Source organism: Antennarius striatus, chromosome 8 (assembly GCF_040054535.1).
Source record: "Antennarius striatus isolate MH-2024 chromosome 8, ASM4005453v1, whole genome shotgun sequence".
In the NCBI taxonomy this organism is placed as follows: domain Eukaryota; kingdom Metazoa; phylum Chordata; class Actinopteri; order Lophiiformes; family Antennariidae; genus Antennarius; species Antennarius striatus.
This window is the reverse complement of record NC_090783.1, coordinates 24,446,001-24,471,950: the sequence shown is the minus strand read 5'-3', so window position 1 is coordinate 24,471,950 and position 25,950 is coordinate 24,446,001. Positions and strand designations below refer to the sequence as shown.

At 46.3% G+C, this 25,950-nt stretch overlaps 4 protein-coding genes across 7 annotated transcripts; 3 read left to right on the top strand and 1 right to left on the bottom strand.

The window, feature by feature from the left end:
* Positions 1 to 15: 15 nt before the first annotated feature.
* Positions 16 to 7,200, bottom strand: LOC137600032 (uncharacterized). 2 transcript variants are annotated; one of them, XM_068321370.1, is made up of 5 exons: positions 6,812 to 7,200; positions 5,686 to 5,846; positions 5,550 to 5,616; positions 3,294 to 5,365; positions 17 to 3,037 (listed from the first exon to the last, which is right to left on the bottom strand). In XM_068321370.1, the coding sequence occupies exons 1-5, from the start codon at positions 7,077 to 7,079 to the stop codon at positions 1,166 to 1,168; spliced, it is 4,440 nt and encodes a 1,479-aa protein (XP_068177471.1). In that variant the 5' UTR covers positions 7,080 to 7,200; the 3' UTR covers positions 17 to 1,165. The 2 variants fall into 2 exon arrangements, with proteins under 2 accessions (XP_068177470.1, XP_068177471.1); XM_068321369.1 differs by having other exon boundaries at positions 16 to 3,037; positions 5,550 to 5,846.
* Positions 7,201 to 8,139: 939 nt separating this feature from the next.
* si:ch73-109d9.2 (uncharacterized protein LOC565042 homolog) lies at positions 8,140 to 12,442 on the top strand. The gene is made up of 4 exons (XM_068321404.1): positions 8,140 to 8,734; positions 9,568 to 9,674; positions 10,514 to 10,622; positions 10,836 to 12,442. The coding sequence occupies exons 1-4, from the start codon at positions 8,488 to 8,490 to the stop codon at positions 11,972 to 11,974; spliced, it is 1,602 nt and encodes a 533-aa protein (XP_068177505.1). The 5' UTR covers positions 8,140 to 8,487; the 3' UTR covers positions 11,975 to 12,442.
* Positions 12,443 to 14,721: 2,279 nt separating this feature from the next.
* Positions 14,722 to 15,873, top strand: LOC137600075 (uncharacterized). Of its 2 annotated transcripts, XM_068321458.1 has the most exons (4): positions 14,722 to 14,847; positions 15,007 to 15,273; positions 15,351 to 15,632; positions 15,741 to 15,873. In XM_068321458.1, the coding sequence occupies exons 1-4, from the start codon at positions 14,817 to 14,819 to the stop codon at positions 15,773 to 15,775; spliced, it is 615 nt and encodes a 204-aa protein (XP_068177559.1). In that variant the 5' UTR covers positions 14,722 to 14,816; the 3' UTR covers positions 15,776 to 15,873. The 2 variants fall into 2 exon arrangements, with proteins under 2 accessions (XP_068177559.1, XP_068177558.1); XM_068321457.1 differs by having other exon boundaries at positions 15,351 to 15,791.
* Positions 15,874 to 20,900: 5,027 nt separating this feature from the next.
* On the top strand, positions 20,901 to 25,442 carry si:ch73-109d9.3 (uncharacterized). 2 transcript variants are annotated; one of them, XM_068321403.1, is made up of 4 exons: positions 20,901 to 21,577; positions 21,955 to 22,088; positions 22,276 to 22,384; positions 22,851 to 25,442. In XM_068321403.1, the coding sequence occupies exons 1-4, from the start codon at positions 21,319 to 21,321 to the stop codon at positions 24,026 to 24,028; spliced, it is 1,680 nt and encodes a 559-aa protein (XP_068177504.1). In that variant the 5' UTR covers positions 20,901 to 21,318; the 3' UTR covers positions 24,029 to 25,442. The 2 variants fall into 2 exon arrangements, with proteins under 2 accessions (XP_068177504.1, XP_068177503.1); XM_068321402.1 differs by having other exon boundaries at positions 22,848 to 25,442.
* The last annotated feature ends 508 nt before the right edge of the window (positions 25,443 to 25,950 follow it).

The window sequence follows — 25,950 nt, the reverse complement described above, 5'->3', positions numbered from 1 at the left end:
TTTACGTATTAAAATGCACACGAACATGCCTGTAATGTCTTTTGTCAGACGCTTTAAACAGATGATACACACAATAAATTCAGACTACTCTGAACCCGAAGCAGAACTTTGTTTTAAACACTCGGCTGTCTTACCCTGAAAAATATGCACGCAATAAAGTAACTTATCAATACATGACTAACGTCAGACAATATTTTTTAAATAATAAGGTGTGGAGGATAAATACAACAAAATAAAATAACCAGCAGAAAAAGTGACCGACTGACCCACAGACCGACTGACCCATAGACTGGTACCAGTCCACGACTCGGGGGTCAGGGACCTCTGCTGTAGCAGCGAAGCAGCTACGGGTCGTATCTTCACGGTCAGGTCTTCCGGTCTGCCTCGTATCGCTGGTATAAAACTGTCAAATCAAACTTTGGCTGTGAGCAAACCAACACCTGATAAAAACGGTTTCAACACCGGGCCACAAGCGTGGAACGGATTCCATCCACCCAGAGAATCAACAGTGAATGATGATGTCTGCTCAGGTGTCAGAGGTTGATTGACGACAGAGGACAGAACAGCTGGAAAGTTTCCTGCTGAGGAAACTCAATAAATAAAATCTCAATAAATCTCCATAAATAAAAGCAAGGAAGGCGGTTAGCTTCAAACCTTTCATTTACGGTGATTTAGAAACCATACATCTTGACTTGAAAGAAATTAAATGATTTCTTGCACCGATAGAGCTTTTAATATTTATCGCTGTTTTTGAAACAACATTGAAAAAGTAATCAAATGAAAGACATACAAAAATACAACTCTTTAAGCATCTGTACTTTTACAGAGAAATAGCAAAACCCAAATGTAATTATCTTTTTAGATAATCCATACCACAAATTAAAATTAGACCACCTGCTGACAAAACAGCAAGAACCATCGAAGGATTACAATAAAAATAACCTGTTGTTTTGAAAAAGCAGGCGGTCATTGGAAACGCTATCTGAACACTATTATGAATGGCTGAAGAAGTCATGACACTTAAATATCCATGACTGAATTAATTTATTTTTCAACATTGAGCGTGTAAAATTTTTCTTTGACGATAACTTAGCAGTCATCCAGATTACTCATTTACTAGTACGCCAAAATAAAGATTTGTCCCATTCCCCGTCGTGTGAACGTCTCACTTTCCGTGGACATTCTTCACGTGTTTCTTCAGGTGTCCTGACTGGGAGAAGTGCTTTGGGCAGTGTGGGCAGGGGTGTGGTTTCTCCCCAGTGTGGGTGTACTTGTGCCGTTTTAGATTGTTGGAGTCTAAAAATCCTTTCCCGCAATACGGGCACCAGTGTCTCTTCTCCCCATTATGCCATCTCAAATGTAAATTCAGATCACCCCTCCTTGCAAATTTCTTTTCACACAGGTTACAATGGAATGGTTTCTCTCCGGTGTGGATGCGTATGTGGGCTTCCACATCCAGTTTGGTGAAACACCCCTTGTTGCAAATCTGACAGACAAAAGGTTTCAGCCTCCTGTGCACCATCTGGATGTGTTTGGTGAGGCCGAAGGTGTAGACGAAGCCCTTCCCACAGTGCTGGCAGACGTGGATCCTCCCGTTGCGGTGCGCCCGGCCGTGCCGTTTCAGACCCTTGGAGTCCGCGAAGGACTTCCCGCAGAGTGGACAGGAGAAAGGTCGTCGACCTTTGTGGAGACGGACGTGGCTTTCCAGAGCGACGTTGCTGCTGAGGACGCGGCCACACTCCCCACACTGGTTCTTCAGCAGACGCCGTCCAATGACCGATAAAGGCTGCAATGGTGACACGACGGGCGGGGCTCTGAGAGGTATTGGGTGCAGGGGAACGCTGGGAGGGTAAACTAAAGGACGCTCCTCGGATCTTGGGGACTTGGTCTCTTTCCGTGCAGGTGAGTGTGGAGGTTTTAAGTCTAAAGCAGAAGATTTGGGAGGAGTCCAAACACCTTTAGATCTACATTTTTTCCCAGCCTTACTGCTAACATGGTGTTCTGCTAGCCGTCGTTTTTTAGCTTCATTCTGTAACTGATTACAATTTTCCAATTTGTATGCCGTTTTCGCTTTTGCTATTGGCTTGGTATTCATCTCTCTGGGATTCTTTTTAGCATTAGCAGCATCCTGATTTAATCTGGCTTTAACGGAGGTGCTTTCCCTAATCTTTTTAAGAATGGTGCCACCGTTGGCCTGTTTGGGCCCCTCTGTCCGACGCTCGGGGCTTCTGGAGTCGGTTATCTCTTTGATGCCAACAGTACTGGACTTATCTGAAAGGTCATTTTTGGTGACGTTCAACATCCTACAGATGGCAGGAAGTGATGCATTGGTAGAAATTTTAGGGCTATTTGAATTTTTATCCAAAGCCGATGCTTTAGAACTAACAATGGTAGATTTTGTCCTTTTAGGAGTAACACTATCTTGACTCAAACTAGTCTTCCTCGGTCTCCCAGGAGTTCTTTTATTGGTTGGGCTACCATTGATTTTTCCATTTTTCGGGCTAGCATCACGTCTTGCTGGATTATTTGTCTTTGGATGCATAGAAATGTTTTTGCTTGCTGAATTTTCTTGAGCTGAGCTTGTCCGCCTCGGACTCCCAACAGGAGCTTTTTCATTTTTGGAACCAACTTGACTGGAACTAAACATCTGGTGATTTGCAGAAGCAGAATCATTATTGGCCCCAGACCTCGTTGATCTGACAGATGATTTACTAGTAGTCCCCGTGGGTTTACCACCATCAGTAAACTGTCTAGACATTTTGCGACTAATATGAGTTCTCTGACTATTTGCTGCGATTGCACTAAAGGAAAAACGTTCACCCAGCTTGTTTTTCTGCTTTGGACAGTCATCGTCTAATTTCAGTTTCTTTGGTGCCATTTCTGTTGGCGACTCTTGATCTCTTTCCATTCTTCTAGTTTGCAAGTGGGTTTTGATGTGACTTCGGAGACGGTCTATTAGTGGGGTTTTGTGAGGCCTGTTCTTGTTGCTGGATCCTGCACCAGAAGCTCTGGTGTCCAATGATTCATTGGATGAGGGCTATGAGGGGGAAAACCACATCAATTTAGTTTGAAATACTCTGATACTGAAACATTAATATATCTTAAAATATAAAACATGCTAGCAACCCACCGAACTGCTGGTGTATGAGTTTCTCAAACACCACAATCACCATCCAAACTGATTATTCTCATGTTATATAAGAGACTATACTTTTTGACCAGAGCAAAAACTATTTTATCCCAACAAATTTCATATTTCTGAATACCATGAGATGAGTTAATGAATACATTACCTTTTCCGGTTCTTGTGAACGAGGGTTCGAGGTGTCCTCAGATGGGGTCGGATGCAACAGGGTAGCAGGTGGTTGCTTGTCGTCCATGGGTCGGTCTTGAGGAACAGAACAATCCTCCACCACGATCATCTCCGTATCCACATCAGGAGTGCCAGCTACTGCTGGAGGCTTAGTTACTATGGAAGTCATTGGAGGGTTCTCCAAAACTGGTTTTGACTTATCGATGGATGTTGATGGTGGCGTGATCCCACTGTCGGGTAACTCCACCACCCTGGACAAGTTCTCAGAGGACAACGATAACTTCTCTTGATTATCGTTTGGCTCTCTTGACATGACTGGGGTATTGATAGATCCAACAGGAGTCTTGTGTAAACCAGGACAAATGTCAAGTGTTCCTTCTGGCTGTGCTAACATACGATCACATGGTGCTTTGTCTTCTATGGTTACTCCTTTTGAAAAGACATGAGACTCCAAAGAACCGTTTGCAGGCAGTGTAGACAAAAAGACAGACTCGTTGGGCGACACTAGGAATGGAAGCCTGGATAATCTGACCACACAAGAGAGTTTCTGCTGTGAACGTGTTTCTGTATGCAGACGTCTCCCAGAAACAGAATCAGTGCTCTTGGGAGATTCCAAGCTGTCCTCTGCGTTGTGCCTCTTATGAGACAACACGGTGGTTTGTGCACCCTCAGGAGGATTCGACTCCTGTGATGGAAACACAACCAATGACACCGAAGATGGTGCAATTGACTTGTTTGAATCATCCCCAGCGGTCACGCGTGTAGATTTAGTGTTCGACTGTCTGAGAACTTTTAGACATGTGCGAGACGTCCCCTTTATTATTTTCTTAGGACTGAGGGAAACAGAACGTGTTCTGGCAAATAAGTCATCAGCTGTAGATCCAGTTGACACAAAAGAAAGTTTTCGAGGTGGCGGCGGAACTGATGATTCAGACCTTGGCACAATAATTATTGTATGAAGCAACGTGCTACGCAAATTCCTGGATGGTACAGAGGTAACAGGAGGACTGGGTCGACCGCACGAACTCGTTTCAGTTGCTGAGGACACTGATGAGGTTGTGTCCTTGGTGACAGACTCAGGATGAGCTTGCTTTGGTGTAACCGCTTGAATGTGGGCCTGAACTTCATCCGTAGTCTGGTGACACTCCACCAGTTTCTCTTTTGTCGACTGCGTTGTTTTGGATGGCTCCACTTCCTGCTGGTCGACTTCACCTCCATGACTTTGAACAGAGTGCAGGGGGGTCTGAGCCGAGGCCTCATCCACACCCTGGGGAGCACACTGGGTTTTGAGCTTCGCTACCATCGTCTGCGTGGACGATGATGCTTTCTTTTCCACCGACTGATTCATAGCCTCAAGTAGTAGCATAGCATCCTGAAGAGGTACAGAGGAGCCACAATCTGTGGTTTGAACCGATGATGTCTGGGGTGTCTCAGCTGGTGGAGGGTCGACCGTTTCCTCCGTAGAGGAAACTCCATCAGCACCCTTTTCTTTCTCCTGCACTGGTGGAGCGACAGTAGCTGAAGAGACGTTAGTCTGAATTGGAACAATTTGTGGAGAGTCGACTTCTTTCTCTGCTGGAACATCAGAAGTCAGTGGCTGAAGAGTGTCTTTGGCTTGCCGCTGCAGACGTTTCGCTCTCTTTGGCGGTCTCCCTCTTTGACGCCGTACTACCTGAGGCTGGGAACTGGTTTGTTTCTTCACCGATTGGCTCTCGCTTCCACACTGTTGTGACACCAGTAATGGCTGCTCTCTTTCAATATTTCCAACTTCTGGTTGATGTTGAGCAGACAAACGCTGTTTTCCACACGCCGCGGTTTCCCTTTGTGAACAAACGTCCGATATCTTCAGGCCAACTCCAGACTCCTCACTCATGTCCTCTTTGACTCCAGGAAGTGAGGCGAGCGATGAACGCCATGATTCCGCTGACTGACGCTCCGGTCTGAGTGAACCATTATGTATTCCCGAAATGGAATTATCTATGACCAAATGGATCTCTTCAGGTCTCTGAGGCTGCATTTCTCTATTTGAACATGGGGTGTTCAGTAGATGCTCTTCATTTGGAATTCCACAAACAAAAGCATGTGATGACGTACATGAGGTACAGCAGTGATAGACAGGAAAGAAAAATATTAAGATGTGAATTGTGAGAAGAAAACCTGACCCAAATTGATTGCTGTTATAAAAACATTCAAAAAAAATCACTTCAGTTGTAAAATTGAAGTTGTAACTTCTCACCTGCTTCATGGTCATCATGTTGTTCACAAGCTGGACTGGATTTGATGTCCTCTTGCTTCCGAACAGACTGCGGAGAAAAATCATCATGAGATACTGAGAACAGGTAAAAGAAAGTTCCCTGTTGTGACACACGTACCTCCTGCTTGATGAATGGAAGCACCACATGGAAGTTGTCATAGTCGTGCTCCTGCAAAGCATACACCCTCCCCTCACAACCAGGATGCCTTATACTTTGTAATGGTGAGGAGCTCACTGGTTCACATTCCTCTATCAGCAGGTTACTGGAAGCCACCAGATCTGTTAAAAAGACACAAGAGTCCCGTGAGTGACTTTTGAGGCTCACTGCAAATGTCCTAAAATAGAGCAAAAGGTTAGGGGAATGACTGGTATGTGTCTTTTTGGCACAAGTGTAGGGTGACAAAAATGGTTTTTTTTAACGTTATTGGTGCAGTCTTATCCTCTAACTAGCCAATCACCCAGCAAGATTCATTTTCTTTAAACCTGGATTCATGAAATACAATTTCACCTGCAGTCTAGAGCATCATTCTGCACATCTAGCTTCAAGTTCATTTCCTCTGCAGACAAAATGTTGACTTTTTCCTCTGCCATCCCTCACTGATGTGTCCCTAAGTTCTTGTGAACATCTTTCATGCTCTCCCGGATCAGGCAGTGCTGAACATTCTAATGGTGTCTCCTGCAGCAGCACCTGCTTTCCTCACAGGAGAGCCTCACCTTCAATCCGTGAATTAAGAAACCTGTTTTTCCCACTGATATAACCAGAAGTCAACACAGAAAATCACTCTAATAAGATGAGAGCATCACGTGTTACAGTCACACCGCGCAGGAAGTAAAGACCATCTGTTGTGTTCTGCTCCGGTATTATTCCAGAAATAATAATAATAATAAAAATAATGATAATGGAATAGAGTTTATGTTAATGTGAAGGAGCCTTGATTAGAACACGTCTTGTCGCCCTGATGCTAGCTCTAATGCTAGCTCTGATGCTAGCTCCGATGCTAGCTCTGATGCTAGCTCCGATGCTAGCTCCGATGCTAGCTCTGATGCTAGCTCTGTGGTGCTACAGTATGGTTTCCCTCCTGCTCCTCTTCGCGCTAACGCAGGGCTAAGCTAACCGATGCTAACAGCCTCTTCCCCACGCATGAAAACCACTTTCTCTGCCCCGGTGAGAACACCGCCCGACATTACTGACACGGACACGGACACGGACGCCCACAATGAAGTCGTGACGCGGGGAGACCCACCGCACTGGACCGCTGTGTCCCGTCTCTCCGCGCCGCCGCCCCGGCCCGGAAGCGGGACGCCTCCCCGGCACGCCGCCCGGCCGCCCCTCGCCGTCTCGAACTGGCTGCACCTCGCCTTCAGGTCCTCGTTCTCCTGCCGGATCCTGGAGATCTCCGCCTTCAGGCCGTCCACCATAGTTTCAAAAAGTTTGGTGGTCTCGGCCACGGCGCTCTTCAGCATGCTCGCCATGACTGACGCGTACTTCGTCTCAAAATCGTCGGCTGACATTTTGGAGTGATTTCTTGTTCGGCGGATTTTCAACTGAAACACGCTAGAGTAACATTCACGTTAAAGGCGTGAGGTTTTCCTGTCACGGAGGGGGTCCTGTCACAGAAAGAGCCCTCTGCTTTACAAGGTCTTCTTCTGCGTCTTTATTTATTCGTAATATTTTATGGTGGTTGGTGAAAGGCGCGTCGCATTACCGCCCCCTTGAGGACTGGAGTGTGAAAAATAAAACATCAGCTTTACGTCACTCCACTCCACTTTACGTGTGTCTGCCACAAATATTGGATTTGTAAAGTCACTAGTAAACGTTAAAAGCATATAATATCATGTTGCTGTACAATAAATTAGAATAAAAACACATACTATTATATTATATGCTGCTAGCAACACCCGTGACCTGCGGAAGCGGGTGAAGACGAGACGACGTATGAGACTTTTTCCCCCCCCAGAAATATATAAAAATCTTTTTAAAAAATGTGTAATTGTTTATATGCTTAAATAGATTCGGACTAAACAGATATTATTAAAACACATTCATAAATAAAGTTGAGAACGTAACTGGGAATGGTTATGTTAAGTTTAGCCTGGAGACAAGTTAATTGAACTTGAGTCATTTTTTGACTTAAGTCACATCTCCTGCAACTAGTTAACGATTTGAGCTGAGGTTCACCTGTAGTTAAAAATCAAGAGTAAGTCAAATAAAACAATTACTTATTTGTAAAATATTACGTAAATCCAACTGTACTTTAATTATTTAATTAAAGTGTATTTCAATTATTTTATTTGCACATCTGGGATCTATCTATCCTTCATTGTGATTTCTAGGGTGGACATCAGTGGAGTCTCTCGACATTACAGATTATAAAAAACAAACGAACAAAAATCTTCACATCCCCTTTTGGGCATTATTCTAACAAATATTTCACAAGTTAATGTCAACTAGTAATTCTATAATAGTTTGTAAGAAAACGGTTTCTGCCAATGCGCATGCGCAGTCCTCCAGTTGCTGCTATGAAGATTGTCCCTCATCGCGATCTGTAGGAAGTGCGATTGTTTACGGAATCAGTGCAGGAAGGAAAGCTGAGTGGAAAACAGTTTCTGACGTTAGAAAAGCTAAGAAAACCAGTTTATTTACTACCGGATATCACGTATGTGCATATTAACACGCTTATAGCATGATTTAGATAACATCTTATGGCGCAGTGCTGACAATAAATTACGTTAATTGTTTCAACAAGCTTCAAGCTAGCTAGCTAACGGTAACAACACAAGCCAGCCAGCATTTGTTCTCATGGGAATTAACCCCACGGTCATTTCTAGTGAACTCATCTACATCTATAAACCCACTCACACTGAAAACTGACTGACTGGAGGTATAGAGAGAGCTCCCGACTAGCGCACTGTTAGCACAATGGCCGAAGCGATAGTCACGTTCCAGTCCCAGCTCTCTGGGGTGATGGAGACGGTCTTCAAGGCTGCCATGTATGAGATCACCCGGCTGGTGGAGGACAGCTTTCTGGAGGAGATAACGCGGTGCAGGGAGCAGGTGGAGACCCTGAAGAGGCGCTTGAAGTGGTCGGAGAGCCGGCATAGAGAGCGAGAGGGAGACCGGAGAGGTGGCAGCGGGATACCCGCTGAGGAAGAGCCCAGAGGGGCAGGTGAGTCCTGCGTGTTCCCGGTAATGTACGGAAGGTAACGGTTATTCACTGAGTCACTGGTCACTGATCAGCTCGTCTGTGCACATCGATCCGTTATTGTTACCTCAGCGAGCTGAACTGTGATGCTGCATTGATTAAGACTTGTAATAACAAGTGAAAACATGGATGAAAACCAGAACCAATGCAGTCACAGACTGCAAGAACCCGCGACACCCCTGGATTCAAAATGTTACCCTGACCTACTTTCATAGATCAAGGCACTAGCTTTGATCTATGGTCTTACTCACACTGACCTCCCTCGTCTTGCCATCTTATCCGCTTCCTGATTGTACAAAAGTTGAAATTTGACCTTGACCTACTTTTCTCAAGATCGAGGTCATCATCTCTTCTTCATCCCCTCTCCTGCCTGAGTCATGTGCTTTTGGCTTCATCTTTCTATCTGTAACGGTTGTGAAGATATTTGGTCAGCGAGATGTAATCATGGATAAAAAGCGACTTTTGTCCATACGAAGTTGCTGAATCTGCTTTTCAAATACTCCACAATTCACTGATGAACACTAGAACCAGTTACCATGGAGACGAGATGCTGATGCTTCAAACGTATTTTGATGTAATTTTCTTCCCACATGTGCTGGGGTGATCGGGAAAATGTAGGCTAATGGTCTTGGTGGCAATTTGCTTTCTGTTGACCTGTATCTGTCATGTCAACAGAAATACATCACAATACATGATGAGTATTCATGTATTGTTACATGAATACACATCTGTTTTAACTATAGCAGGTAAAATTTTTTTTAAATGACTGAAAATGTATTTAACATTCCCTGTTACAGAGAAAACCTTTAAACAGGAGAGTGTGCTGCCAGAAGAAGAAGTGAAGAGCTCCCAGGACACTGGTGGAGAGACACCCAACTTTGAAAATGAAGGAGCGTTAAAGCAGGTATAAGATTGCGAATTTCACCGTTTTCTAAGTTTGTTGATGTGAACTTCTCAGGAGTCCAATAATATCTAATATTTTACACTACAGTGATCCCTCATTACTCGAAGTTAATGCGTTCCAGGCCCACCCGCAAAAAAACAAAATTCCACAATATAGCGACCAAATATTTATTTAATTAAACAGTTACAAACCCTCCCCATACTGATTATAAACCGCCTGACATCTGGATTACCTTTTCCCACACTCTGATAAGACTTGTAACACCCTCTGTGTTTTTTAACGGTGGGCAAGGATGACACACACTTGACCGGTCTTTATTTGGCGTCCAGCCACAAAAGGGAACAAACTACATCTGACAACAAGCTCACGCTCTCACGCCCCCTTCTCAGTCTCGCCAACACATGCAGAACACACACACGTAGGCCAACTCAGGGCAACACACACACAACAGAACAACACAGGTTATCAGACATTTCAAAAAACTGTTGTATGAAAGGAATGGGAAAGTCAAAATGAACCTGGGGTATTATTTGAAGTACATAATTAAAGAAAAGTTTTGGTGGCATTATTATTTTTTTATGATCAAGGGGAACCTTTGCCAAACAATGTATATCATAAGTTAATGTAAGATGCATAAGATGCTGTCAGCCAATAGCATACGCGTACAGTGTCATGTGACTACCTACTAAAAGTCCGCAATGGAGTGAAGCACCAACGAGCGGGGGATTACTGTATTGTCTTTTAAATGCAGTCACATCAAACCACGGTGGTCTCTTGATGCATTGTAAAGCCGGTGTTAATCTCCCTGCATTGATGCTACTTCTCTACTCGTCTGCCAGTCTCCAGGTGTGCAAAGTGAAAAGCTGGATAGACTGCTTAAGGAGGAAGCCCTTCGGATCACGTCAGAAACTAATGAGTCCCCAGAGAGATGGGGAGTCAGTTTGGAGGGTCAGTCTCTTCATGCACACAGAAAAATTCATGGAAACTCTTTTTTTGATAGAACGTTTAATGTGAATAACGTGCAGCAAATTTAAAGTCATGTTTGAATGTAATACAGTGGAACTGAATGAAGATCTGGTGATGCATTGATTCTATTGGTGGTGTTGTGGTCTCTGTGTCATGTATTCAGAAGTGAAATTTTCTCCTTCTTGCAATGTTTAGAAACAGAAGCATCGAATCTACCAGGTCCCAGCAAACCATACAGTGACCAGAAGATTCCAAAGAGCCATGTTGACTGGGAAACTGGTTTTGTCCAGAGGCAATCAGGCCAAGATGAACCCTCAGGTGACCCATCACTTTACCAAGTATATGGTATTAAAGATTTGGGTGGCTTTAGCAACAACAAGGTCATCTACAAAGATGGAAATATGGTGGACATGGGTAACATGGAGGACTTCCAAGGATCGCCATCCCACCTGGGTGAAGATCTTGGTTATATGGGGCACTTGGAAGGGGAAGCTGAAGCAACTGAAGGAACAAAGCATCAGGCTTACCAAGAAAGTACTCTACGCAGTAGAAGGGCCACAGCGAGCTCAAACGCAGGCTCGCCTTCAAGGACTACCGTTGATGTAGGTGGAGAGTTTAGCTGTTTATTGATCAATGAAGAGGGGTATCTACAGGACCTGAGTATTTTGCACCCCGAACATGTGTCTAGTGAATCAGGGGGCAGGTTGGGTCTTCGAAGCCAGGCCACCGTGGACGTGTACGGGCCCTCAGACGCCTACACTGACACTTTAAGCTTGGATGAGAGGATGCAGCATCATGTGGGAACGAGGGCAGGGAGGAGACACGCATGTAACCAGCCCCCCATATCCTTCTCTGATACAGCCTCATTAAAGGCCCATAAGCACTCACAGAAAGGCGTTGGGCAGGGGCCGCCCTACTCCTGCACGCAGTGTGGAAAAACCTTCACTCAGGCCTGCAACCTCAAAGTCCACCAGAGGATTCACTCAGGGCAGGGGCTCCACCTCTGCAGCCATTGTGGAAAAAATTTTCCTTCTTTCACTGACTTAAAAACACACAAGTGTGAGCAAACCGGTGACAAACCGTTTTGCTGCTCTGTATGCGGGAACAAGTTCAGTCGTCTTTGGAACCTGAAGCTGCACCAGAGAATCCACACGCAGGAGAAACCTCACAGGTGCACGATGTGTGAAAAGAGCTTCACCAGGGCAGACATACTGAAGGTCCACCAGCGCACCCACACAGGAGAGCGGCCCTACTGCTGCCCTGTTTGTGGCCTCAGCTTCAAACGCCTGGATCATCTCAAATCACATCAACGCAAACATATAACCGATCTTTAGAGCTTCACATTTATGGGAGCAAGGATCGTGTAATTTAATGTAGACGGGTGGCACAGAAAACATAGAAACATACTGCTTTTATTCATGAGCCATTCATCATCCAAACTCACATTTGATTTTCTCTCCACTTTTATTTTTTGGTTTATATTGAAAAGCTTATCAAAAAACATTGAAAAAATGTACATGTACACTTTGTGTTTGATGATATAGATGTTATCTGTACCCATTTGCTGCTGCGCATTTTGTTACCAAACATGAATCACTGTAAGTAAAATTTGCTTTGTTACAAATTTGAAATAAAACTGAAAAATATGTCTGTAAATGTTTTCTTTCAGCAAAACAACTGATCATGTTTCATGTTCATTGCTAATGTCATTAATTAAAAAAATCAAGTTTGTATTTGGTCGTTTTTTTCTTGAATTATCGAAAAAAAAATTAGATAAGTCTTTTGAACTATTAAAGCAGGGATTCCCAAGGTGTGGTGCGCACACCCCCTGTGGTGCGCGAGCTGCCGCTAGGGGGTGTCCGAGTGTAATGGTAGCTGAGCACCTTGAAATACATAAGTAATTAAATCATTTAAACACTCTTTAATGGAGGATTAACATTTTAAATATTTAAATTCATTCACGGAATTCATTTCAGGCCGCGCACCCACTTCTACCTCCTGACTTAGCTGACGCCCCCCAATGCCCGAAACATGAAAAAAAAGAACAGGCTTAGTCTTTGTAGACATATAGGTATCAAGTCTAATAATATAGGCTCCTGTTAACAGAATAGATTGATCAATAATGGGCCTAATGATCTCTGACTTTAGGAAGGGTGAGGAGAATAATAGTAACAATATAAAGATGACAATAATAATATTTTAAGTCAAAATGGTCGCCGAGCGAGGAGACTACAGATGAGTGATGAACAGCAGTTTTTACTATGTAACAAATAGGCCTATTTAACAAACTAACAGTTATTAAATGCTAACAAACATGCTACTCCGCCACAAAGAATCAAAATAACATAGGCCCAAGTTCAACATCACGTTTTCTCTTTGGAGTACGAGTCTCATTGTGTTCTTTACCCCCTTCTCCCGATGAAGTGTCCGGGTGAGTTTTCTGTGTTCTGTGCTCCTCATCTTCAGTTTCCCTGTCTCGTCATCATCACTCTCTGTTTCCTGCTGGGTTTCTTCATCCTGGTAGACCTCACAGCTCTCAGTTGGGCCAAAGTATCCTGTCCTCTTTCATTCCTCCCTGATTTAATCCCCGACAGACTGCCCGTTTTTAACCAGTTATGCATTTCGGCATATTATTGTTGTTGCTATCACAACAAGCTAGCACGTAGCTAGGAGAAAGCCAAGTGCATTTTGGGTTTTTTTTTTAATTTAAAATTTTCCCAAAACATTTTTTAATTGAAAATTAAAAATGATTTACATGAATGAATTTAAATATTTAAAGTGTTAATCCTCCATTAAAAAGTGTGTAAATTATTGATTTAATTACTTATGTATTTCATGGTGCTCAGCTGCCATTACACTCGAGCACCCCCTAGCGGCAGCTCGAGCACCACACTTTGGGAATCCCTGATACAGTATGTAACCAATTACATCGGGAAATCCTCAAAGAAATGAAAGTTACTCATTCAAGTCTGAGGTTACAGCATAATGTCATTAAGTATCACATGATACACGTCTGTTGTTCTCCTCTAATAGAGGCAAGAATCTTAAAAACTAGAACCAAGGCAGTAAAGACCGCAGCATCCCGCGACACCTCTGAATTCAAAATTTTACCCTGATCTACTTGCATAGGTCAGGGTAGATCAGAGCACTGGCTTTGATCTACCGTAGATAAAAGCACTGGCTCTGATTTACGCTAGATCAAAGCTCTGATCTACCGTAGATCAAAGCACTGGCTTTGATCTACGGTTTTATTCACCCACCCTTTGTATGCATGTTTTACTGATTTGTTTATTAAAACAGCCTCAGATCGCCCCACAGACGTCAGCCCCCAGAGGTCATGGTTCCAGTGGCGTTAGCCTTCAGCACAGCCAGCTCCTGGTTGAAAAGGATGATCCCCGTCCTCCTTGTGGTCTCTTTGCTCCTGTCCGGCGGTGAGACCCTGGATCTTGTCTATTCTTCACTTGCTTCCATTTAATGGTTTGTCTAACTGTGTTTTCTTTTCTTGACCCAAGGCGTCGTTCAAGAGACAGACGCACTGAAAGGTAAGTATGATCTCCAACCAGAGACACGTCCACACAGATGATGAGATGATGAACTTTCTAGATGAGGTGTGGTGTTTTAGAACAACTTTCCACAGTGAAGACCTTTCTCGTGTTGGTTACTGTGGAAAAGCATTGGGAAACTGCTGGTGAACAGAGTCCCACACCTTTTTAATCACATGATAAAACCTGAGGAGTTCTATAAAAGCAAAACAAGGGCTAAAACTCAGAGAAACATGTTTTTAAGAGAATTAATGCAATACAGGTGAACCTCGGTTTACTGAACTTTATTAATGGATGCATTTTAATAATATTTGGTTGATTATGAATCTATTTTAAGTTTAAAATTGTTTTTTTTTTTCATATAGTATGGAAAGTCGTTATTGAACGCATCATCCTGTCCATTGAGCCCCATTCTGAAGTCCTGCGAGACACCAACGTGATCCTGAGATGCCAGCCCAGAGTTGATACGTACGGGCAGGAGTTGACTGGTGAATTCACCATATATAAGGGCAATAAGCCCCTGTATACCAAGATCTCAAAGGTGACAGAAGACGTGCTGTTCTCATTGCCCAATGCCCGAGTCTCCAACACCGGATCCTATATCTGTGGCCTCAAGGTTCAGTGTAAAGAGAAGATGAGCAGGGAACAGAAGCTCACAGTGAAAGGTGTGCTTGTTGTCATGCAGCTTTATCTCAGGTGGATTTGAACGTGTGCATTTCCATTTCCAGGTTTTGTGTTTCAGATGCTAAAAAAAGTCTCATGTTTGCAGGACCGGAACACGACCCGGTTCCATCTGTTCTCATCTCACCACATTTCTGTTCCAGGCTTGGCCAAACCCGTCCTCCAACTTGACAAAAGTGTGGTCATGGAGCAGGAGAAGATAACAGTCACGTGCACAGCGCCTGGAGAGACAGGTTATATTACAATCAGATTCTATGACAACGGCACAGAGATCGCGGTGGGGAGGAACTCCAACAAGGTGGAGGTAAAGAAGGCCCTTAAAGGCAAAGGCTTTCACCAGATCCACTGTGACTATGAAGTCACCACCCTTAAGTCCAGCCAGAGTAACTCCGTCATGGTTCAGGTCAAAGGTGAGAGGCTTTCAGAATCCCTTTGGAAACACCGGACCCGTCTCAGGGCTTTGTATTCATGTGGTGTCTCTCCTCAGAACTGCCCTTCACACTGGTTATGGAGATCACCCCGAAGTCTGGGATCAATGTGGGAGACCCGTTCTTCATCTCCTGCACCGTTAGCAACAGCTCTGAAGACCCCTATCTCAACTCTCAAGAGCCCATGCTCGCCCTGTACCAAGGTGAAAGGAAACTCGCCAAAGGAGCCACTGAACTCACCCACAGAATGGTGGCACAGACCAGTGGCCCCCAGGAGTTTCAGTGTGATTTCACCATTGGATATGTAGAATTAGAAACCCTGGAGACGCTTGTGGTGTCAGGTGAGTGGATCTTTAGAGACCCGTTTATGCGTTCTGGTTATTCACCTACACAGGCTCTCATGGTAGGAATGTTGTTGACCCTCTTGTTTTTGTTGATCTTTTATCCAGAGGTCGCCCCCCCCGATTATTACACCATTTATTGAATAGTGGGCGCAGTCGTGACCCTGGTCGCCATCATCGTCATTGTCGGGACATGGCAGTCAGAGCCACAGACGTCAGGGCGACGGGTCTGTAGTCGCGCACCATTGTCATCTTTATATTGTTACTATTATTCTCCCCACCCTTCCTAAAGTCAGAGATCATTAGGCCCATTATTGATCAATCTATTCTGTTAACAGGAGCCTATATTATTAAACTTGATACCTATATGTCTACAAAGACTACGCCTGTTCTTTCTTTCTTTTGTTTCGGGCATTGGGGGGCGTCAGCTAAGTCAGGAGGTAGAAGTGGGTGTGCGGACTGAAAAGTTTGGGAACCGCTGTGTTAAAGAATCACCTTGTAAGATTTCAATTGTTCCTTTAAATTATTGCATCCGCAAGCCTACATTTTTACAAGACCACTTCCTGGTGATTTTCCACTTTAAATTCTTAATTTGTTAAGTTAGTGTCTTGTGGCAAAGGTACTGAAACTGTCTTCATTGTAGAAACCACTGGTACACTTATAATTAAATACATTAAGCTTTCATGTAATCTTAAAAAGTATTGAAAAAATACTACGTAAATATTTTAGAAGTATTCAGTGAAACAACAGTATTTTCACATCTATGAGACAGGACGATGATGATGATGATGATGAGGACGAGAGGAAGGATAACATGATGGAAAGTTTCAGTGCGTCTAAAACCTTGGTCAAATTTAAAAACGAAATAGTCACCACTGTGTTTTTTTTTAATTTCATAAAGGTTTGGTGCAAATTTCTCCTTTTCATTGACAGTGGCTGAGTATGAAATGCAGCTTGTATTTTAAAATGAGGTTATTGGTTCTTACTCCTCTCCAAGGAACCATCACCTTAACGTGGTGGAGAGGTTTGTGTGCCCTAAGGATCCTGGGAGCTATGTTGTCGGGAGTCTTGTACTCCTGGTAGGGTCACCCAAGGCAAACAGGTCTCAGGTGAAGGGCCAGACAAAGAATGGTTCAAATATCCCATGAAAAACGGAAAAGGGAAAACTGTGACCCTGCCCGGAGGAAGCCCGGGGCCCACGTCTGGAGCCAGGCCTGGACGGAGGGCCCGTCAGCGAGCGCCTGGTGGCCGGGTCTGCCACGGGGCCCGGCCGGGCTTAGCCCGAAAAGGCAACGTGGATTCTTCCCACCCCTGTGGACCCACCACCCGCAGGGCAGACCGATGGGGTCGGGTGCGCTGCCATATGGGTGGCAGTGACGACAGGGGGTCACGACGAACCAGACCCGGGCGGCAGAAGTTGGCTTTGGGGACGTGGAATGTCACCTCACTGGCGGGGAAGGAGCCGGAACTTGTGTTGGAGGTGGAGCGCTACCAGTTGGATCTGGTGGGGCTTACCTCCACGCATAGCCTCAGTTCTGGATCCAAACTCCTGGATAGGGGTTGGACCTTGTTTTACTCCGGAGTTGCGTCAGGCGTGAGGCGCAGGGCGGGTGTGGGGATACTCACAAGCCCCCGGCTGAGCGCCGCTGTGTTGGAGTTTACCCCGGTGGATGAGAGGGTCGCTTCCCTACGCCTTAAGGCTGTGGGGGGGAAAACTCTGACTGTTGTTTGTGCATATGCACCAAATATCAGTTCAGAGTATTCGGCCTTCTTAGGGTCCCTAAATGGGGTCCTTGAAGGGATCCCTGCAGGGGACTCCATTGTTCTCCTGGGGGACTTCAACGCACAAGTCGGCAATGATGGAGACACTTGGAGGGGCGTGATTGGGAGAAATGGCCTCCCTGATCTGAACCCGAGCGGTGTTATGTTGTTGGACTTCTGTGCTAGTCACGGATTGTTCATAACTAACACCATGTTCGAACACAAGGATGCTCATAAGTGTACCTGGTACCAGAGCACCCTGGGTCGGAGGTCAATGATTGATCTTGTGATCGTATCATCTGATCTTCGACCGTGTGTTTTGGACACTCGGGTGAAGAGAGGGGCAGAGCTGTCAACTGATCACCACCTGGTGGTGAGTTGGGTCCGTTGGCGGAGGAAACCTTTGGATAGACCTGGTAAGCCCAAACGAGTAGTGCGGGTGAACTGGGAACGTCTGGAGGAGGACTCTGTCCGTGAGGCCTTCAATTCACACCTCCGAAGGAGCTTCTCGTGCATCCGTGTGGAGGCTGGGGGCATTGAACCTGAATGGTCGATGTTCAAAGCTTCCATTGCTGAAGCTGCAGCTGAGAGCTGTGGTCTCAAGGTCTTGGGTGCCTCAAGGGGCGGTAACCCTCGAACACCGTGGTGGACCCCGGTGGTCAGGGAAGCTGTCCGACTAAAGAAGGAGGCCTTCAGGGGCATGTTGTCCCTGGGGACTCCTGAAGCAGTTGCAGGGTACCGACAGGCCAAAAGGACTGCAGCCTCGGCTGTGATTGAGGCAAAACAGAGGGTGTGGGAGGAGTTCGGAGAGGCCATGGAGAAGGACTATCGGACGGCACCAAAGTTGTTCTGGAGGGCTGTCCGACACCTCAGGAGGGGGAAATGGGGAACCATCCAAGCTGTATACAGCAAAGATGGGACACTGTTGACCTCGACTGAGGAGGTTGTCGGTCGGTGGAAGGAACACTTTGAGGAACTCCTGAATCCAACTACCCCAACTGACCCGTCCTCTGTTGCAGAGGCAGAGCTGGAGGATGATGGGGGATCAGAGTCAATCTCTCAGGGCGAAGTCACCGAGGTAGTTAAACAACTGCACGGTGGCAAAGCCCTGGGTGTTGATGAGATTCGCCCTGAAATGCTGAAGGCTCTGGGTGTTGAGGGGCTGTCGTGGATGACACGCCTCTTTAACATTGCGTGGAAGTCTGGGACAGTGCCGAAAGAGTGGCAGACTGGGGTGGTGGTTCCTCTTTTTAAAAAGGGGGACCAGAGGGTGTGTGCCAATTACAGGGGCATCACACTCCTCAGCCTCCCTGGGAAAGTGTACTCCAAGGTGCTGGAAAGGAGGGTCCAGCCGATTGTCGAGCCTCAGATTGAGGAGGAACAATGTGGGTTCCGTCCTGGTCGTGGAACAACGGACCAGCTTTTTACTCTCACAGGGATCCTAGAGGGGGCTTGGGAGTATGCCCATCCAGTCTACCTGTGTTTTGTGGACTTGGAGAAGGCATATGATCGTGTCCCCAGGGATATACTGTGGGAAATACTGCGGGAGTATGGAGTGAGGGGGCCTCTCCTCAGGGCCATCCAATCCCTGTACGCCCAAAGTGAGAGCTGCGTTCGGGTTCTCGGCAGTAAGTCGGACTTGTTCTGAGTAGCTGTTGGCCTTCACCAGGGCTGCGCTTTATCACCAATTCTGTTTGTGATTTTCATGGACAGGATATCGAGGCGTAGTCGTGGTGAGGAGGGGTTACAGTTTGGTGGCCTGAGGATTGCATCGCTGCTTTTTACAGTGATGTGGTCCTGTTTGCGTCATCAGCCTGTGACCTGCAGCGCTCACTGGTCCGGTTTGCAGCCGAGTGTGAAGCGGCGGGGATGAGGATCAGCACCTCCAAATCTGAGGCCATGGTCCTCAGCAGGAAACCGGTGGACTGCCTTCTCCGAGTGGGGAATGAGGTCCTTCCACAAGTGAAGGAGTTTAAGTATCTTGGGGTCCTGTTCACGAGTGAGGGAACAATGGAGCGTGAGATTGGACGGAGAATTGGGGCAGCAGGAGCGGTGTTGCAGTCGCTTTACCGCACTGTTGTCACAAAGAGGGAGCTAAGTCGAGAGGCAAAGCTCTCCATCTACCGTTCAATCTTCGTTCCTACCCTCACCTGGGGTCATGAGCGATGGGTCATGACCGAAAGAACGAGATCGCGGATACAAGCGGCTGAAATGGTCTTTCTCAGGCGGGTAGCTGGTGTCTCCCTTTGAGATAAGGTAGAAACACTGCTGTTCAGAGTAGAGCCGCTGCTCCTTCGCGTGGAAAGGAGTCAGTTGAGGTGGTTTAGGCATCTGGTGCGGATGCCTCCGGGACGCCTCCCTAGGGAGGTGTTTCTGGCACGTCCAGCTGGGAGGAGACCTCGGGGCAGACCCAGGACCAGGTGGAGGGATTATATCTCAACACTGGCCTGGGAACGCCTTGGGATCCCCCAGTCAGAGCTGGTGGATGTGGGGGGAAAGGGAAGTTTGGGGCTCCCTGTTGAAGCTGCTGCCCCCGCGACCCGATTTTGGATAAGCGGTGGAAGATGGATGGATGGATGGTTCTTACTGTGCTGTAACTACAACCTGCTCTTAAATTATTTGAATGGACCAGTAAATATTTTTAAACTGTATGTCTAAGCACATTGGTTAAAAATGATTTTCCACACACACTGTATATAACTCATTAACATTTTTTCAGGCCATTGATATTTCTTACCCACAATAAATGAGGAAGTGAATGCAGATTATCAACAAGGCAGTCAGAGACTACAACATCCCGCCACACCTCTGACTTAAACATTTGACCCTGACCTTAACATTTTTGTGCCTCTGGCTTCCTGAAAATGTTGCTTTTTGTTCTGTGATTATATCTCATCAGGTTTCAGAGATGTGTATCTAAAAAGGTATAAAAGTGAACATTTGACCTTGACCTTTTTCAAGGTCAAGGTTGTGATCTAATTTTCATTCCCTTGTCTCCCTGAATATAATGCGCTTTGTTTTGTCTTTCTATCCAATACGGTTCTGGCCTTAACAGAGTTTTCTCAAGGTCAAGGTCATCGTCTCATCTTCATCCCCTGTGCTGCCTGAGTCATGTGCTTTTTGTTTCATCTTTCTGTCTGCAACGGGTGTGAAAATATTTGGCGGACGGGTGGACGAACACACGAACACTGACAATTACAACACATCACCGCTTTGAAGCAGGATGCAACTACAAATTTGTAATTACAAATTGATAAAAAAAATAAAATAAAAAAACTTGCCCAGCCACATATGTTGGTACCAAAATTAAAAATGCAGTGACTCTTCTATATTCCTCAACCATCTTAAATGGTTTAAAAATATATAATTTCACTGTTTTGTAACAGTAATGAGGTCTGACTGCTGGGCGCAGCCTTCGGGTTTCACCCGGAAAAAAACAAAACAAAAAAACGCGTTTTTAAATTGAGTATTTCCAGCGCAGGCCACCGTATGAGGTCACTGTGACGTCACGAGCAAAAACAACGACCTCCAGCTATTTTTCACAGGCTAGCGGAGCTCGGCTGAATGTTCGGTGGACGAGGACTCAGCGACCCGGTGGAACCGGCGAACAGGAGTAAACACACCGGAACGTTCAGTGTTTTGTTTGTAAACAACCGTGTGACGTCACCAGGCGGACGCCGCCGTGAAGCTAAGCTACGTTAGCTAGCTAGCTGGCAGCCCGGACAGACATGCATGCTAACGGGACGATCTAACTCAGACCTGTTGATTGGTCACCGGAAGTCGTCACACGAGCCGCGGGAGTCTCGCGCCACAACCCCAACGACCCATGGTAGCGCGTGACGGGCCGCACACACCCATTCCTCAGAGCGGTGGTGGTCGGAGCCGCGGGCCGGGGTCGCGGGTCTAGACCCCCGGGCTCTCCGTCATGTCGGAGCTGGAGGCCCTCATGGTCGCGTTCCAGACGCGGCTGTCGGACGTGATGGAGGCGGTGGTGAAGACGGCCGTGGTCGAGGTCACCAGGCTGGTGGAGGACGGCCTCCTGCGGGAGGTGAAGCGGAGGAACCAGGAGGTCGAGTCCCTGCGGGTCCAGCTGCGGTGGGCCGAGAGGAAGGACGGTGGGAAGGCCGGGAGGTGTGCGGACTGCGGCAGGGAGGACGCGGAGCAGAAGCCCCGAGAACAGGAAGGTGAGGGCGGAAGTGTGTGTCAGGTGTGCACATGTGGCAAACCCAAGGCCCGGGGGCCAAATGTGGCCCGCCACTTCATTTTATGTAGCCCTTGAGAGCATAAAGGTCAGAGTCTAAAAATAAATAGGTCAAAATGCGCTTTGATCAAAACTACATTTCCCACAATGCAGTAATTGAGTCTATTTTAACTTGTGTTTGATGTTATTTTTCTTCATTCATTGATAGTTTGATCCTTGATTGATGGAGTTCTGTGGGTGTAATAACCTGACAAAACATGAGTGACCATGTGAGGCTGGTGGTGTGGACAGACCTGCTTCACCACAAGCAGGAACAGAAAGATCAGACTTCTCTGTTTTGTTCTAAATGTGTTTTTCTAGACATGCTGAGAGACGGAAGTGTGAAAAAAGAGGGAGATTCTGCGGGGAGGTGGACAAATGTCCAACAGGAAGTGACGCCTGAGATGCCCCGGTTAGCAGACAGCCCTACCCCTAGTGACAGCCCTGAATCACAGGTAGGTCATGAGCAGGCTCCAGTTGGATGTGCATCATCATCCAACCATTATCGTCTAATTTATGTACATTTTACGTGCATCCTTCCATTTCCAGTGTCGTGTTTTTTGTTGTATCTGTTTTTGCAAAAGAAAAACCAAATCACACCATGTGCAAATGAAAGTGAGGTGTGTTTTCTGTGTCTGACAGGATGCCAAAGAGACCGATGTGTTGCCAGCGGTGGACGTTAAAAGAGAGGAGCTGAACAAACCGTCTTGCTCTGCTTTGCTATTGGTCGGGTGGAGCGATGGCGTTGATGGTGAGCACTGCGCTGCGTTTGTAATGGAAAAACACATTTCCTCAAATCCAAGGATGGACATGAAGGAAAACAGCAGTACTGTTTAAAAGTTTCTCACCTGAAGAGATTTGAGAAACAGTTTGTGTTAAACTGGGATTGTTTCATTATTGGTTAAAAACGGTTTAGCTGCTTTAGAACCTTGTGCACAGAATTAGATCAGGTAGGACCCAAACAACGTCTCGGGTTTGGGACTTTTTTACAAGACTGGAACGGATTAAAATGATTTTAGTTATTTTAAATGGGGCAAAGTTCATTCAGAAAGGATTCAGCTCGTATCTCCAGGTTTTACTGTCTTCGATAAATACGTAGATGGAGTTTTGTCGTTCTAAAACGGCGTCACTGGGTAAACTGTTCATGACCTGACTGACCTTTATGGTGAATGTGGACCACGGACAGTTGAACCCATACTGTAATCATTTTGCAGAAGCAGTTGGAACTGAGTTCCACGGTGCTCCTGAGATGATGGAGACTGGACCAGAACAGCCTCAGGAGACCAGTGAGGACTTATTGAGGAACAGTGTTAAACAAGACCTACAGATCTGCACCGCCTACGTCCTTCACGAAGAGCAGGAAGAAAAACCGATGGTTCCAGACCGGGGTTTGGACGTAGATGGTGGCTGGACGGGCATCGCTCTCCCAACAGCTGGGCTGCTACAGACTCACGGCCACGCCCCTGAGAGAGACTGTGATCCAGCCCACGCCAGGGGGTCTCTAGTAGACCGCGAGTCGTCCACCTGCAACACAACTGACATGAACGCGCTGGCCGCCCCAGGTAGAGATCCGATTTCAGCCTCCGCGTCTCCCACAGCGAGACGGAGCAGCGACGCGCCGGGCGTGACGGTCAAGCAGGAAGTCATTGTGGATTCCGATGAGTGTGTGGAAACCGAGCGCAAAGGAAAGAAGATCAGAAAGTCTGGGACGACGGCGTTCTCAGTGAAGTCACATCGGGTCGGTTCGGAACAGTTCAAGCAGAACCACATTTCCCATAAGGCCACAGCGCAGGAGGTGATGAGGCTGCATTCCAAATTCGGGGCGGGTGTCCGGCTGCAGGCGGCGCTCCAGCATCTCCACCGTCCCGTGAAGAAGCCCCCCCACATGCTGTCGCACGGCGCCTCCTCCTCTCCCGCCCACTCGCAGGCCGTCAGCTTGAACCCCCTCCACAGAAACCCGTCCACGTCCAAAGCCCTGCCCCCTCCACTCTCCATCCAACGGGTGCACCCGGGGAACAAACCGGCGCACAGTCGCACCTGCGCCCCGTGGGTCAGCATCAAAACCCAACTCCAGTCGGCGAACTCCCATCAGGCCAACCCGCTGACCCACCCGGGCTCGCACCCGCACGCCACCCCCAGGCACCTCCTCCGCTGTGGGCAGTGTGGGCGGTGCTTCCCACACCCCAGCAACCTGAAGGCCCACCTGCAGACTCACACGGGCGAGCGGCCGTTCTGCTGCTCGCTCTGTGGGAGGAGCTTCACCAAGCTGAGCAACCTGAAGGCCCATCGGCGGGTCCACACTGGGGAGAGACCCTACAGTTGCTCGGCCTGTGGCAAGTGCTTCACCCAGAAATGCAACCTGAAACGACACCAGAGGATCCACTTGGACGTATGATGATGGAGAGGGAGGTGTCGTCTGCGTAAGGTTTTTATGACATGTTACAAAACGCTCCTCACGGGCTCGTCTCTCCAAGTGATCGTCACAAGTTCTTCTGTGCATTCCAGCCAGGAACCTGCCGTTGTATCGTCGTGTTGTTAAAGGACACACGGCTGCGGGTTGGGAGATATGTTGCACACACACGCAAAAGGTCAGGTGTCATTTTCCGATCAATAAATAATCATTCTGTGTAAGCTCATTATCAATCAGAAGCCAGACTTTTTGGATTTGTGTGAGGGATAAGAGGCATTTCACAGAATCTAAACTCCTCAGCAGCTTTAGGTGAGCACACGCCTTCCAGCAGGAATCCATCAGTTAGTGCAAAATGTTCACGCTCCGTTTTATTGAAGACATTTCCTTGGATACGATGGAGTTTGTTTCCTTTTCCACAAATTTCATGTTTCAACCTTTTTCTATTTCCATGCTCCCACAGGATGTTTTCATTTACACATGTGATTTTAAAGGTCAATGAGTGAAGCATTTTAAAGAGATAGTTTAAAATTAAACAATAATAGAAAAACAAATAAATATCATGGATGTAATATAATTTATTGAAAATGAAGAAAATTTGGTTTCTTCTGTTCAGAGCAAACCTGTGAGTATGTGCCACTCATCAGCACGACTTTATAAAGCTGAAATTCTCTAGTATTTATGCGTCGCCAAATTTAAAGTCCAGGTCTGGTTTGTTTGTTTTTTACATTGAATATGCTTTTATTGTGTTAAAATATTTATAATGTTCCATTTGACTGATGAAAAGCATTGTCCACACCCTGAATGCCCCCCGTCATGTGTCACATTAATAGTGCAGTATCCGAAATGGCCACCAGGAGTCAGCCTTTCCCCACTGGTTCCAAACTGCAGGACTGGAGCGCAGATCTGCAGATGAAACAGACTCTGGTCTGCCTGCTAATGCTTTAATGGAACAGAGGAGTGCTCTCACAGACCCCCCCATTAGAGTGAGACGTCATCCTCACACGTGACTCTGGACATTGTTTCTCCCCCAGCCTGTCTGTGTGCATAAAACATCTCAGGTTCAGATGTTGGATCTGCTGCTGCAGTCAGAGAAGCGCTGCGCCGGCGGTCCAGCTGATAACGTTTTAATCTTGTTTTCAAAGTGAGGTAAATGCTACCATAGGGTACCCACACACACACACACTCGCAGTGTTTGTGTGTGTGAGAGAGGAAATTGTGGATTAAAGCAATGCACAGTATCTTATCTTTTGATGTTTGAACCAAATAACATGAGAAGTTATCTGTGAGGAGCAAAGAAATGCTACTTAACTGAATTTGCAGTGAGCTTAATAGATAGGAGGAATGTGATGTGATGGGATTGTGGTCGTGCACAGTATATATTAAACATTCCTGTGTGTTAGCCAACATGTGTGTGTATGTGGGTGTGTTTGAGACTTATCTCAATTCCTGGTGGGATTTTGCTGACATGCAGGTGAGCTGCTCTGAAGATGGACGTGGAAACAGTTGAAATGGAAACTCTTGTTATGAAGGGAATAAGAAGGAAGTCATGTGACGTCAGGAACCAGATCCCAACAACATGTCAGACTTTAATGTTAAGGATGTTTCTCCTTTCTTTGTCTGAAAAGCAACACCACCATCAAGCCCAACCTCAACCACGATTTTATTGTCACCATGACAACAGGGTCCTCCAGCTTTAACGAGAAAAAAAAAAGCCAGTTTGTTATTTTGCTAACCTCGTCAAAGTCCGTCTCACAATTTCCTCAACAAATCCTACACAATGTAATCCTGTCTTTAAATAAGCCGGTTAAAGAAATAAATGCTATTTAAGCAGCTTCTTTTTCAACAGCGACGGTCTAAACAGTCACAGCGTTAGTCGTTTCATCTTGAGGACATGTTGGAAAATAAAA